The sequence below is a fragment of the Felis catus genome, chromosome F2 (assembly GCF_018350175.1).
Source record: "Felis catus isolate Fca126 chromosome F2, F.catus_Fca126_mat1.0, whole genome shotgun sequence".
Classification (NCBI taxonomy): domain Eukaryota; kingdom Metazoa; phylum Chordata; class Mammalia; order Carnivora; family Felidae; genus Felis; species Felis catus.
In genome coordinates this window covers 17,597,888-17,613,071 of record NC_058385.1, presented here as the reverse complement: position 1 = coordinate 17,613,071, position 15,184 = coordinate 17,597,888, and the positions used below count along the sequence as shown (strand labels likewise).

General features: G+C 33.0%; 1 protein-coding gene across 10 annotated transcripts in view; it reads right to left on the bottom strand.

The window, feature by feature from the left end:
- Positions 1–15,184, bottom strand: part of CSPP1 (centrosome and spindle pole associated protein 1) — a 161,330-nt gene that overhangs the window by 95,654 nt on the left and 50,492 nt on the right. For 7 of the 10 annotated variants that reach the window (XM_006943251.4, XM_011291367.3, XM_011291366.3 and 4 more), the window contains 4 exons: positions 14,231–14,332; positions 12,625–13,064; positions 2,212–2,310; positions 982–1,052 (listed from right to left, as the gene is read on the bottom strand). In XM_006943251.4, the coding sequence (XP_006943313.3) occupies positions 982–1,052; positions 2,212–2,310; positions 12,625–13,064; positions 14,231–14,332 (712 nt within the window). The remainder of the gene's footprint in view (positions 1–981; positions 1,053–2,211; positions 2,311–12,624; positions 13,065–14,230; positions 14,333–15,184) is intronic. The other 3 variants (XM_019822742.2, XM_045050231.1, XM_019822740.2) reach the window with 2 other exon arrangements.

Genomic DNA, 15,184 nt, shown 5'->3' with positions numbered 1-15,184 from the left:
ATAGAAAATTTGGATTATGATGATTTGAACAAAACACTTCAAAAACCACATGGAAAGAACATAGGAAAGATGTATATCAAAGAATAAAAAGGTTTAGTTCAGGGAAACTAAACTTAAAATGTAAGGCAATTCTGTGCTAGCTAAAAAGAAGAATGAAGAAAAAAGCTATCACATACAAAACAGAATAATAAACAGTCACATTACAACAAGGTTACTGAAATTAATATTTCATGCATCATCTATGTAAAGTTCATCAATAAATAAAAGTTATTCCACTTTAAAATTATATACAGACTGGGTGGTTCAGTCATTAAGCATCTGACTTCAGCTCAGGTCATGATCTCAATTCGTGAACTCGAGTCCCACATCAGGTAAGCTTGAGCCCCACTTCAGGTGAGCACGAGCCCCGCTTTGGTGAGCTCAAGCCTCACTTTGGGTAAACAGAAGCCTCACTTCAGGTGAGCCCCGCTTCTCTCTCCCTCTCTCTCCCCCTCCCTCCCCCTTGTGGGATTCTCTCTCTCTGCTCCTCAATCACCTGAGCCCTCTCTCTCAAAAAAAAATTTTTTTAACTAAAATTAAAATTAAAGTTAAATAAAATTAGGGGTGCCTGGGTGGCTCAGTCAGTTAAGTGTCCGACTTTGGCTCAGGTCATGATCTTACACTTCGTGGGTTCTGGCCCCGAGTCTGGCTCTGTGCTGACAGCCCCTCGGGGGTTGCCCCTCCCCAGCTCGTGCTCTATCTCTCTATGTCTCTCAAGAATAAATAAACATTTAAGAAAATAAATAAAAAATAAAAAATAAAATTATACAGACTTATACAATATACACTAAATGTTTAGCAGAGGGTCTACCCTAAAGTAAGCACTAGATAAATATTTTATATTACTAATAACAGTAGTATTAATGATATCATTGAGTTCTCACTAAAGACCTTTTATAAGAACAGTATGCAAAAGTTTAATCAATGAAGTTTTGTACACACCAAAGAGCATCCCCGCAAAAGGACTACAGATGTCTTGGTTAGTGGATTTAGATGGTTCATTATCTCGAGCACTAAAACAAAAACAAGAAGGATTAGAACTCAAATGATTTTCAGGCAACAAAAATTTACAGTAAATTGTAGGTATGAGTTATTGGACTTTGAAAGTACTATGGACACTACAATAGTTACATATTTTTAAAGTCAGGGTAAAATCATAGCATTTTATGTCTTTCTACAGTGAGACCTTGATATATATATTCAGCCTCTATAAATATATAACCTTTTTCTTCAGTCTGTATTATTGGCTCTATAGATTCTCAATAAAATCCTTTTATACAAGAACAGTTAACCCAATAAAAAAAATGAATATAAATACAAATAAATCCTAAAAAAAGAAGTGAAAAGTGATACCTATATGCACACTAGAAAAGAAGATCATCCCTTAAAAACTCCTTCCTTGAAATACAGAAATGGGGGAGGGGGGAGGAGAGACAATTTCCTCAAAGAAAGCCTAATCAGACCCAAATAGCAAATTATCTTATCTCAAGCACTTCAATATATTACTTTCTTCAGAGAAAATAGACACCTTTTGTGATATAATGACATTATTATCTCCATTATGCACTATGGATTCAGAACTGTTTATCCTTATGTATGGTATAAGAAAGCCACCAAAATTAAACTATAAACAGAAAGAGAACATGAATATAAAATACATATATTTCCATTCTTTTTGACATGACAGATTATGAGCACTAATTTTACAAAGTAAGCATAAAAGTTATCTACTCAATAAGCTGAAAATCAAAAAAAATTTTTTTGAAAGGAAAACTCACATTGTACGAACATTTTCAATTTATTCCCAGTTAAGTTACATCACTCCCATAACTCCAAGATATTATAAATTGATTTTTAGTCCATTAAACTATATGCTTATTTGTCCTTTCATTATTTCAACCAAATTTAAATACCTTATAATTATAGGGACTTATTTGGAATACCTTGGCACACTTATAATCCAAACTTGCAATTCAAAATAACGCTGTAAAGTACTATAAATTTTCATTTAACACAATTCTTCCACCCTCCTTTTTTCCCTTTAACTCTTTTCTTATTAATAAGGAATCTGTTAACATACTATACCTTCCTACTTATTCAGTAAGCCAGTTTTAGCAGCTGCAGTTTCACAGTGTAATGACTGAAGAGCAGAATTCATATTACATACTATACCTTTTATTTCCAGCAGATGAAATGCGTATGTTTGAATGCTCTGTGACATCACCACCATACTCCTTAGGAGGCACATTCCCTTGTCTGTTCCCGTACATCCTTAAAAACACATTAGCTTATAGAGCTTGCTCCACATACAGTGGGCCTTCTCATATTATCTCTTTGGTGATTTTACATTTGATGTTGGAGATGTTAAAGGGAACAAAGTGTTATAATGAAGTTTTACTGTAAACACATTTGAAAATTAACATGAATGAGATTTAATTCAAGTATGATTTGCTGGTTAATAAGAAACTACTAAGAGATTAGATTCAATAGTCTTTAAAAAAAAAAGAGGTTATTATAAATTATTTGAATATAACTTCTAGAAAATTTTAATTTCAAACTATTGTATATACTAAGACTTTTTTTATCATTCATTTAATTCAAAGAATATTTACTGAGGACCTGCTACATGCAAGTACTATTTATTCATTTATTCTAGGCACTGGGTATATGAATGTGGCCCTTGCCCTCATGAGGATTACAGACACATTTCACAATCAGATCTCTTTTTGCTGAAAGAAACAAAATTCAGATTCTTGGAAATTATTTCACTGCATATAAAAATCTTTTTAACTTAAAATATAGCAACTGTCTTACCAATTAAAATCAAATGTAGCAAGTCACAACATTTGATAACATTGTAAATCACATGAAAGAATAAATATTAGCAAAAGGAGAATGGAAAAAATTATAAACAGGCTGATATACACATAAAAACTTATTAGTTCACTTTACTCACAAGGTCTTGGACAACAAAAAAATATATCAGAATGTTTGTTTTCTTCTTAAAAATCCTTTCCAGAAAATAATTTTAATATTTTTTCAATTAATCTTTTTTTTTCCACTTGGCAAACATTGATTTCTTTAGCTTAATTCCTCATACCAGAGAAATCAACATGACTTTTCACACCAACACTTATCAGCATCCATGAAAATCAGCATTTCACAAGTCATATTTCTTTTCACTGCTGTTAACAAGCTATATTGTCTCTCAAAAGGACTATTAGAAAGAAACAGGGCTGTTAAAGTATTATTCAATATTTTCGGTGAATTTCATTTTCACATTAAGAAAAATGGCAGTTTTTAGAAGAAAAGGACTTCTCATTCTCAGAGCCAGCATAGAAGTTGTTCTTCATTTGTTTCCATCACACAGACGACTATCAATATTATCTAGGAGAAAAGGCTACTGAGGATTATAACCTTCATAATATAGAACCTGGCATGTTACATAAATTGCTTCCATTTTTTAATCCATATCTAAAATAACAGAAACCTCCAAAAGCCACCTCAAAAAGGAATTTCACACTATTTCAATTTATCAAAATACAGATGGTTTTATAGCTATACCCATGTGCTCAAAACTCTGTTTTAAACTGACATATCAGTTTCGTCATTCCCTATTGCTACCACTTAAAGAATTGGTAAATATAAACTCAAACTAATTTGTAATTAATAATGCCAAGCAACCAGAATTAGTTATACTAGTCTATATTAAATATGCAGGAGCAGAAAAGAGTTATCAGAAATGCCTATTTGGAAGGGTGGTCCTTGGCTGGCACCTGGAACACATATTTTGGGAGGAGTCCCACCATTCCCCGGATGGAGAAAAGTGGCTCACTGTGCATAAACTGTTTATACAAACCATACAGTTTATGCTGAACACCTGCTTTCCTTCAGAAGTTCAGAATTTTCCTACATCCTCGAAAAAGGGTGCCTGTGTGACCAGCCCACAATAAAAACATGGGCACTGCGTCTCTAATGACCTTTCCTGGTAGACAACGTTTCACTCACACTGTCACAATTCAATGCGGGAGGAATTAAGTATGTCCAGTGTGAGTCCACTAGGAGAGAACTCCTGGAAACTTGCACCTGCTTACCTTCAGACTTTGTCCATGCCCCTTCTTCCTCTGCTGATTTTATTGTGTATCCCTTCACTGTAATAAGTCATACCCATGAATATAACTATAGATACAAAGTCTTGTGAGTCCTCCTGCTGAATCACCAAACCTGGAGGTGGTCTCCCATTACTCGACAAAAATAAATGTGATGTGGTAAAGTACTGCCTGAACAAATGAAAGTTTTCAAATATAGAGAAATTTAAAGTTATAAATTTTTAGAAACATACTTTGTGATTAAACCAGAATTAACCAGAATTAAAGACTATTTAGATATACAAAAATCTTTCTAAAATTTATCTAAGAACTGTGGCTTCCTGCATTTTTAGGTAAGTTCTCTAAAGACATTTGGACTTGCAATTCTAACCTATCTTTATGTAGCTATAACCAAAGTACGCTATATCCAGAGCAACTATACTAAAACATGTTTTACAATTTTTTCAATATACAGAGCTATCTTAATAAAGTAAGCACCATAAACACAAAAGGCCATATTCAAAGTTCCTTCCAAATTAATCATTTTATTTATGTATAAAGTCAAGGTCTATGCTAAATTCTACAGTAAAATCACAAAGACTTCCCAATGAACTGCCTATAAGGAAGACAGCTTTAAGGTATACCCTTTCACTAAAGAAAAAAATTTCACTATCAAAACTATAAAAGTCCCCTCCTGTTGCTGACAATTACAATAAAATCAAGACTAGGGAAATGTTTAAGAAGCCCAATAAAAGCAGAGATACACATTTCACCAAAAAGGATAAAATAAAATCTTAAGGCATCCTATTTAATTGTATGAAATGACTCATAATAGGATTATGCTTACTTTGTTAAACCAATGAAAAACTATTTACAGATAGTGATTCCATAAATATTTTTTAAATTTACTAATATAAGATTTTAAAAACAAAAACAAAAAAACTAGAAGGGAACCTAACAAGCTGTGAAGTCAAATTATAAATTCATAAAAACAAAATATTTACCATCTCTTGGTCATAGATTCCTATGGCTCACAGCAAGGAAGAATCAGTTTTCACCTTACTTTTAAAAAACTCATCTAGGGGTGTCTGGGTGGCTCAGCTAGTTAAGCGTCCAACTGTGGCTCAGATTAGATCTCACGGTTCCTGAGTTCCAGTCTGGCGTCAGGCTCTGTGCTGACAGCTCAGAGCCTGGAGCCTGCTTCAGATTCTGTGTCTCCCTCTCTCTCTGCCCCTTCCCTGTTTGTGCTCGCTTGCTCCCTCTCTCTCTCTCTCTCTCTCTCTCTCTCTCTCTCTCTCAAAAATAAACTTAAAAAAATTTTTTTAACTCATCTAATTCACAAAATAGTTACATCATCTTGTTTTCATATCACGAACTTCTCTAATGTGAATGAATTCTGTTATTAGGGGTACTCTCTTAGATGTTAAAAGTACTGAGCTATTAACTGTGGATCACCCTTTTTCCCTATGTTTTCAGTTGTTTCACAATTTTTATATTTACTTTAATAAATGATTTTCTAATATCAAGCCCATCTTTAAAATGGAGAAAATAATAGTATTAAAATAGCCCTTTCAAAGATAAATGAAAATTAATTACTATATATTTTTAAAAAGTTATATCAAATAACTCAAGTTCTAATTAGCCATTTCTTCTCATTTATATCTTACATATTAAGCAGGCACATTTCTTACAATGTCCCACACTAAGTAAGCATGTACTCATCCATGTGGATAATACACAGATTCTAATTTCAGATGGCATGTTATTTCAGAAATTTATTAAATGACTACTAAGATTACAAACTATCAAATATCAAGAGTTAAATAGAATGGAAGTGCTAACTGCATTAATCACATAAAAACTTCTTTAAAAAGCATTTTTTAAAGCTAAAAGTTTCTTCTACTCGCTAACATTGGTTATAAAGTAAACATAGTAAAGTAATACAGTAACTTCTACAGATCAAGTTAATAAATAATAAAGACTAGGATGATCACATTTAAAAGTGGTCTATAAATTTCAAAGTATTAGGAAACATACCATTACATTCAACTTATAAAAACTCCTAAAACATTATTTTAGTTAAATTGTAAATATTCATAAATAAATAACACACACACACACACACAGAATACAAGTGTTAAACAAAATGTTAACTACCTTGTTAATTATTTAAAACCACTGCCAGTGATTAATCTTGAGTTCAAGAGTGTAAAATCATTCCTGGGCTTTAGCTTTCCCATAAAGTGGACAAAATAGTTCATTAATAAAGACATTATGGCACATGAAAACATTTATGGGCTAATTAGAAAAACACTGAGACCAAAAATATAAAACTCAAAAATTGTTAAAAATCAAAACTAGAATTTATACATGCTAAATTTTATAAGAAAAAAGAATAAGAGAAACTTGGGAAAATGAAGGAAAATTAATTTTGTACTTCTCACAATCATAATTATTTTTTGTCAAGAACTTCTGGTTAAGATTACAATATATTATGAATAAATGCTTAGACAAAAAATAAAGAAGGTATTACATAATGATAAAGGAGTCAATTCATGGAGAAGAGATAACAATTGTAAGTATCTATGCACCCAATATAGAAGCACCTAAGTACATAAACCAAATATTTACAAACATAAAGAGAGAAACTGACAGTAATAGTAGAGGACTTTAACACCCCCTTTAAATCAATGGATACCATCCAGACAGAAAATCCAGAAGTAAACAGTGGCTTTGAATAACACATTATACCAGATGTATTTAACAGATATATAAGGAACATTCCATCCAAACACAGCATAATACACATCCTTTTCAAGTGCACATGAAAAATTCCACAGGACAGATCACATGTTGTGTCACAAAACAAGTCAGATCAAATTTAAGACTGAAATCCTATCAAGCATTTTCTCCAGTCACAAGAGTATGAAAGTAGAAACCAATTACAAGTTGGGGGTGCAGGGGGGGACAAAAAATATAGAAAATGTGGAGGCTAAACAACATTCTCCTAAATAATCAATGGGTCAATGAAGAAATCAGAGGAAATCCAAAACACATGGAGAAATATGAAAAAGGAAGCACAATAGTCTAATCTTTGGGACATAGTGAAAGCAATTCTTAGAGCATTCATAGTAATATAGGCCTACCTCAAGGAACAAGAAAAAAAAACTCAAATAAACAACCTAACCTTATGCCTAAAGGAACTAGAAAAATAACAAATAAAACCCAGAGTCAACAGGAAGAAAAAAATAAACAAAGATCAGAGAGAAAATAAATGAAATGGAGACTAAAGACCAATAAACACAGAGCGGGTTCTCTGAAAACAAAACTGATAAACCGTTAGCCAGACTAATCAAGAAAAAAAGAGAAAGGACTTAAACTCAGAAATCAAAGAAAGTAACAACTGACACCACAAACATACAAAGGATTATAAGAGAATATGAAAAATTATATGCCAACAAATTGGATAACCTAGAATAAATGGCTAAATTCCCAGAATCATACAATCTTCCAAAACTCCATCAGGAAGACACAGAAAATCTGATCAGACTGATTACTAGTAACAAAACTGAACTACAATCAAAAATCTTGCAACAAACAAAAGTCTAGGACAAGATGGCCTCCCAGGTGAATTCTACCAAATATATGAAGAAGAGTTAATACCTATTCTTCCCAAACTATTCCAAAAAATAGAAGAGGAAGGAAAAGTTCCAAATTCTTTATACAAGACCAGGATTACCCTGATACCAAAATCTGACACAGACAGTATATTAAAAAAAAAAAAAAAAAAAGTCCACAAACCTACAGGTCAAAATCCCTGATGAACACACATGCAAAAATTGTCAACAAAATATGAGCAAGCCAAATTCAAAAATACATTAAAAGAATCATTCACCCGATCAACTGGGATTTATTCTGGGGATGCAGGATGGTTAAATACATGCAAACTAATAAAAATGAAGGATAAAAACTATATGAACACTCAACAGATGCAGAAAAAGCATGAGACAAAATACAACATCATTTATGAGAAAAACTCTTAACAAAATGGATTCAGACAGAACATACCTCATAATAAAACCTATATATGGAAAACACATGCTTAACATCAATGGTGAAAAACTGAGAGTCTTTTCTCTAACTAAAATCAAGAAGAAGACAAGAATACCCACTCTCACCACTTTTATTCAACACTATATTGGAAGTACAAGTCACAGCAATCAGACAAGCAACAGAAAGCAAGGAAGCAGTAAAACTTCCACTATTTGCAAATAACATGATACTATATACAGTAAGTCCAAAAGACCACCAAAAAACTATTAGAATTAATAAATGAATTCAGTGGGGTACCTGGATGGCTCAGTCGGGTTAAGCATCCAACTCTTAATTTCAACTCAGGTCATGATCTCATGGTCAGTGGGATCGAGCCCTGTGTCAGGCTCTACAATGACAGTGCAGAGCCTGCTTGGGATTGTCTCTCTCCCTCTCTCTCTGCCCTTCCCCTGCTTGTGCTCAATCTCTCTCTCAAAATAAATAAACATTAAAAGAATGAATTTGGTAATGTTGCAGGATAGAAAATTAATATACAGAAACTGCTGCACTTCTATACACTAATCAATGAAGATGCAGAAAGAAAAAAAATTCATCCCACTTACAATTGCAACCAACCAACCAACAAACAAAAAACCTAGGAATAAATTTAACCAAGGAGGTGAAAAGCCTATGCATGAAAATTATAAGACTCTGATGACAGAAAATGAAGATGACACAAACAAATGGAAAGATATTCTATGTTCATGGACTGGCAAAAATATTATTAAAAATGTCCCTACTGCCGACAGCAATCTACAGATTCAATGCAATCCCTATCAAAATACCAACAGCATTTTTCACAGAAGAAACAAATAATCCTAAAATTTGTACTGAACTACAAAATACCCTTAATAGCTGAAGCAATCTTGAGAAAAAAGAACAAAGGTGGAAGCATCACAATCCAAATTTGAAAATAGTACTACAAAGCTATAATAATCAAAACAGTAGGGTACTGGCATAAAAACAGACATATAGATCAATGGAACTGAATACAGACCCCAGAAAAATACCGACACTTATACAGTCAATTACAAGAATCTACAATGGGGAAAAGACAGTTTCTTCAACAAAAGGGTGCTGGGAAAACTGAACAGCTACATGTAAAAAAAAAAAAAAAAAAAAAAAAAAACTGAACCACTTTCTTATACCATACACAAAAATGAACTAAAAATGGATTGAAGACCTAAACATGACACCTGAAACCATAAAGCTTCTAAGAGAAAATACAGATAACAGTCTCTTGGACATCAACCTTAACAACATATTTATGGATATGTCTCCTGAGGCAACGGAAACAAAAGCAAAAGTGAACTATCAGGACTACACCAAAATAAAATGTTTTTGTACAAAAAGGAAACTATCAACAAAACAAAAAGCAACCCACTGGAGATATCTTCAAATGATTCATCCGTTAAGGGGTTAATTTCCAGAACATATAAAGAACTCATACAACTCAAACCAAAAAGCAAATAATCCAATTACAAAACAAGCAGAGGATCTGAGTAGTCATTTTTCCAAAGAGACATACAAATGGCCAAAAGACACACAAAAAGATGCTCAACATCACTAGCCATCAGGGAAATGCAAATGAAAACCACAATAAGATATCACCTCGTATCAATGAGAATGGCTAGTATCAAAAAGACAAGAAATCATAAGTGCTAATGAGGATTTGGAGAAAAGAGAACCCTCATGCACTGTTGGTGGAACTATAAACTGGTGCAGCCACTATGGATAACAGTATGGAGATTGCCCAAAAATCATAAATAGATACACCATATGATCCAGTAACTCCACTACTGGGTATTTAACCAAAGAAAATGAAAACACTAATTTGAAAACATACCTGCATGCCAATGTTTACTGCAACATTATTTACAATAGCCAGGTTATGAAAACAACCCAAGTGTCCATCCATAGATGAATGGATAAAGAACATATGGTGTATATATATAGAATGGAATGCCAGCAAAAAAAAGAATGAGCTCTTGCTGTCTGCAACATGAATGGACCTAGAGAGTATTATGCTAAGTGAAATAAGTTAGAAAAAGAAAAATACCATATGCTTTTACTCATATGTGGAATCTAAAACACAAAACGAATGAACAAATAACAAAAAACAGAAAAAGACTCATAAACACAATAATCTTATTGCCAGAGGGTGGGGGCACACAGGGAAAGGGCTGAATAGGTGACAGGGATTAAGAGATACAAACTTGGTAGTTATGAATTAAATAAATCATAGCAATGAAAACTACAGCATAGGGAATATAGTCAATAATACTGTAATAATGTTGTATGGTGACAGACAGTAACTACACACAATGTGGTGAGCACTGCATATTGTGTAAAACTGATGAAGCCCTATGTGTGCATGTGAAATCAACTGTGTATCAACAATACTTAATAATTTTTTTAAAAAAGAATAAATGGTTAGAGCAAGAAGCCACATATAGTTACACATTTCTTTAGTCTCAAAAAACTTCACTAATAAATAGAGTCATTTTTTCTACCAACCACTCTGCCTGCTAAATAAAAACTATTGAATGATATAAACTTTTTGTGGGAATTAAGGAATCTACAAATCTGAAATACAGAAACCAAATTTTAACTTCAAATGTCTTAGAGACATATGTGAAAAACCTACATCTGGAGATGTAAGTTTATGCATTAACAAAGTGCAGTAACATATAATAATGATTTAAATTTGAAGAAATACTTTTAAACATTTTAAAATGTACACCAGGAATTATACTCACTGATCCTCATGTTTAATCTATTCTTAAAATGCTACCTGGAAAGGTTATATAGAAAGAGTTCACTTCATTTATAGGATACATAAGAAAATAAGCTAGTTCTCAAAAAATTAGGCTGAAATTAATTTGTTCAAGTTTAAAATTATCACAGGATATAATTACAAAAAAATATATCAAAATATTTTTTAAAAGCAATCATCATAAGTTTCTTGCAATTCCAAACTCAAAAGATAGCATTACATTATACTTTAAAGATAAACAGACACCATAAGGAAAAAAATGTTCTCATGTACAAAGAAGGCAGAACCAAGAGTCCAAGATTACCTGCACTTCCCTATTTGAGACCTCTTTTAGTTTAGGCAGCCTCTGACCACCTTCAGTTATAAACATTTTTAAATATAAAACATTATAGGATTTGGAGTATTTTCTGAAGCACAAACAATTCAAATCAGAGATAATGACAAGTAGCACTGCAAAATTCTAATCTTTCATTAATATCACTTAAATCAGGGTGAATATTAATTAAAAAGACTGGGTGAGCAGGCGATAACAGCTACAGAATAAGAAGTAGAAGACAACAAACTGTAAAGGTTCTGTTAATATTTAGAATATTAACATTTAGTTAGGATTAACTAATATTTAGAATACTAAATGTACAGCAATAGATCTCAGAAACTTTCTAAAATATTTAAAAAGTAATCTATTTGGACTAATGAAACAGGTCTCATAAACTCGTGAAAATTTAGATTTAACACTTGCAAGTTAACAAGTCACTGATAAATATGGAACCCTGCCATATTTCTATCTCCAAATCAAAAGTTCATTAAAATATAGCAAATTGTAAGTATTAAGGTAATTGACTTAATGAAATAAAACCCCAGTGTAGCAGTTAAGAAATTACAAATAGTGCCCCAAAAACAATCATCAAAAAAACTGAAAAGCACCTGAAAATCTGATAGTAAAACCTGGTATCATTTTACTTAAGTAAATGTTTAATAAGTGACTTACAAACAATGAAATATACTGATAGAAGTACTTAGGAGCATAGGAAAATTAAAGGAATAAGCTGTATTTCATCTATTTTAAAATGTCCTTTTTATCCACATTTTAACATGTGAATCTGGGATTGCCATCAACCTGGTTTTAAGTCAAGTTATGGCAAAGAAGAGTTCTTCCCCTGTCAGTCACCTAGGGGCATTATGAATCTGAGACCACACTGAATTCTTGCCTCAAGGTTTTTCAGACAATAGTAGCAACATGAATTCAGACTGCAAACCTCAATTAGTACTGGCTTACAGTTCAAAATCTCAGGCAAGTTTTTTTTTGTACACCCTCTGTTCAGTGCCAAGGTTGAGACATGGAAGATTCCTTTCTGTCCCCTTCTGTGAAAAAGTTTATTTTCCATCTAATTTTACATAAAAGTTGTAGCCTTTCAGTGTCACAGCTTTATTACAGGGTCCCTTTCTTGCCGTTTCAGGAATTGTATTTGTTCCTTCAGTGGCACATAAAAAAGAATGGTATAACCTAAAATTGACAGCATCTTATAATTAATCAAATATGCAAATCAAATGAAACTCCTTCTCCCTAGCATAATGATAAAAAATAACATTAATATTAAACAAAGAAAATAAAAATGAAGTTGTAAATACCTGTCATTTGTATACACTCTCAAAAGTCTTCTATCAAAATCACTTTCATATCTAAACCTCTCGTCCATTTCTTCACTTACTTCAGGATCTTGATCTGGTCTATAATAGTGTCTATCAAAAACACGATAATCATTAAACTTGCTAAATCTTCTCTCTGGAATGTCAGCCTTGCTGGCAAACCTTTGATGTTTTTTATCGGAAATGCCCACTTCTTCATTAGTTTTTTTAATGATTCTTCTATTCCTTAATTCAATTTCATCATCTAGTTGTCGGTATCTGTTCTCCTCTAGTCTTCTTTGGTTTAGAAGCTCTTCATATGCCTCCGAAGGAGTTAAGACATTTCTCGTAGGACCCTCTGAATTTTCACAAGATGTTTGTATTTGTGAAGGTAAATCAGGCTTAACCTGACTAATAGGTTTTTTATTTCTTTGATTCTTGTGCTAGTCAAATAGAAAACAAGAAACAGATCTTAATACAATTCTATTTTTTAAAAGGTAATTAAACCCTCAAATGACGCTGAGTCTACTTACAATCTCAACTCCAAGGCTTAATTACCCAAAGAAATAGCTTTATAAAAAAAAAAAAAACCTTCATGGTAATGCTATCCTTCAAAACATAATAAATATCAAATAAACAATCAACAGTGATATAAGTAAGTGGGTACAAAAAGAGAGGATAAACTAAATGCAAATTCCCATCCCAGGAAATATTAAAGCATACTTTGGCAGGTAAAATTGCTTCCAATTATTTCAAATTAAATTCTTAACACAAAGAATATAGAAAGTGCTCAATTTTTGGGCCCCAAAAACATCAACCATTTTTTTTTTAATGTTTTATTTATTTTTGAGACAGAGAGAGACAGCGTGAGCAGGGGAGGAGCAGAGAGGGAGCGAGACACAGAATCTGAAGCAGGCTCCAGGCTCCGAGCTGTCAGCACAGAGCCCGACGTGTGGCCCAAATCCACAAGCCGCGAGATCATAACATGAGCCCGTTGGACGCTTAACCGACTGAGCCACCCAGGCGCCCGTAACATCAACCATTTTTAAATGTGGAAAAATATATATATAGCTAGAAATTGTCAATGTTCTAAAAATCACTTAAAATTAAAAACTAAAAATCACTTAAAGTCAATCTCTAAAATTATACCTCCCCAATAAAGTTAAAAAGTAGGGTAAGTTCTTCAACATATGATAAAACCATTTATAAAACTAAATATTGTCCTGAGTTTAGTTCAATTTGGTTTACTCTTTAAAATATTTACATTTGGGGCGCCTGGGTGGCGCAGTCGGTTAAGCGTCCGACTTCAGCCAGGTCACGATCTCGCCGTCCGTGGGTTCGAGCCCCGCATCAGGCTCTGGGCTGATGGCTCAGAGCCTGGAGCCTGTTTCCGATTCTGTGTCTCCCTCTCTCTCTGCCCCTCCCCCATTCATGCTCTGTCTCTCTCTGTCCCAAAAATAAATAAAAACGTGGAAAAAAAATTTTTTTTTTAAAAATAAAATATTTACATTAAAACCAAGTGAAATGTTTAACATACAAAAATATTATCAATTAAGTACAAAATATTCAACCTTTGGTGTTAAAGATTTACTTTAAAAGGAAAACCTACCTCAGTACTACTCTTTTCTACCTGTCTGAACTTTTCAGTGGATTCTTCCTTACCCCTGAGAAACTGATTATATTCTTTGTTGCGTTCAAGTTTTAATCTTTCCTTAAAATAAAAACCAAAAGGTAATGTTAAAATTCCAACTTCAGAAAAAAGTACCTTTATGTCCAATCAAACACATACAACATAAGATATTAGCCAGAATCAAGCACTGCTAATAATTTCAAGGATAGAAATAGTTGCAAGGCACGAGAGGGGCAGGAAAAGGTCTGAGACCACCAATGCAATTCCCCACATCCTTTCTTGTCACATTAAAATATGCATTACTATTTAAAAAAAATTAAAATATGCATTACTATTACTACACACTTAGGTCCAGGTTAACACAGGAAGTCATTAATAGAAGGGAGGTGCTTTGGTTGTGAAACATCTCCATTTTATACATTTTATAAGTTACATCACTTAGTTAACATTTTCAAAAAAGCCATGCCCCATGAATCCATGGGATTCTAGGTTTGTTTACCAACAGCAATCTTAGAAAATCCAGGTGCACTCTGCGAAAGGCATTCATAAATAAAACCATCCCACTAGTAAATACATGAGTGTGTTTGCCAGGAGAGTTGTCAGCATGTTTCCAAGGAGATTTGACCAGGTTACCTTCCTTCTTTCCCTCTCAGGGATATCTCCTGCCTCTATTCCTCCACCCTACAGCCAAAACACCTGCTGCTAACCATTTCTTTCCCAAGAATAAAGAAGTTGCTTGTTGTATTTTAAACATAAGAAGGTAAAATTATCACAGACACTAATATATTATAAGGTAAATGTTTTGTTGAAACACAGGAAATATTCTTAAGCCTTAATACTTCCACTGTCATTGAAACAGCACAATCTAAAAAAGAGTTAAAGATTTAACTAGTTCATCTTTTGAAGCTTACTACTGCCCATTTGTCTTATGTA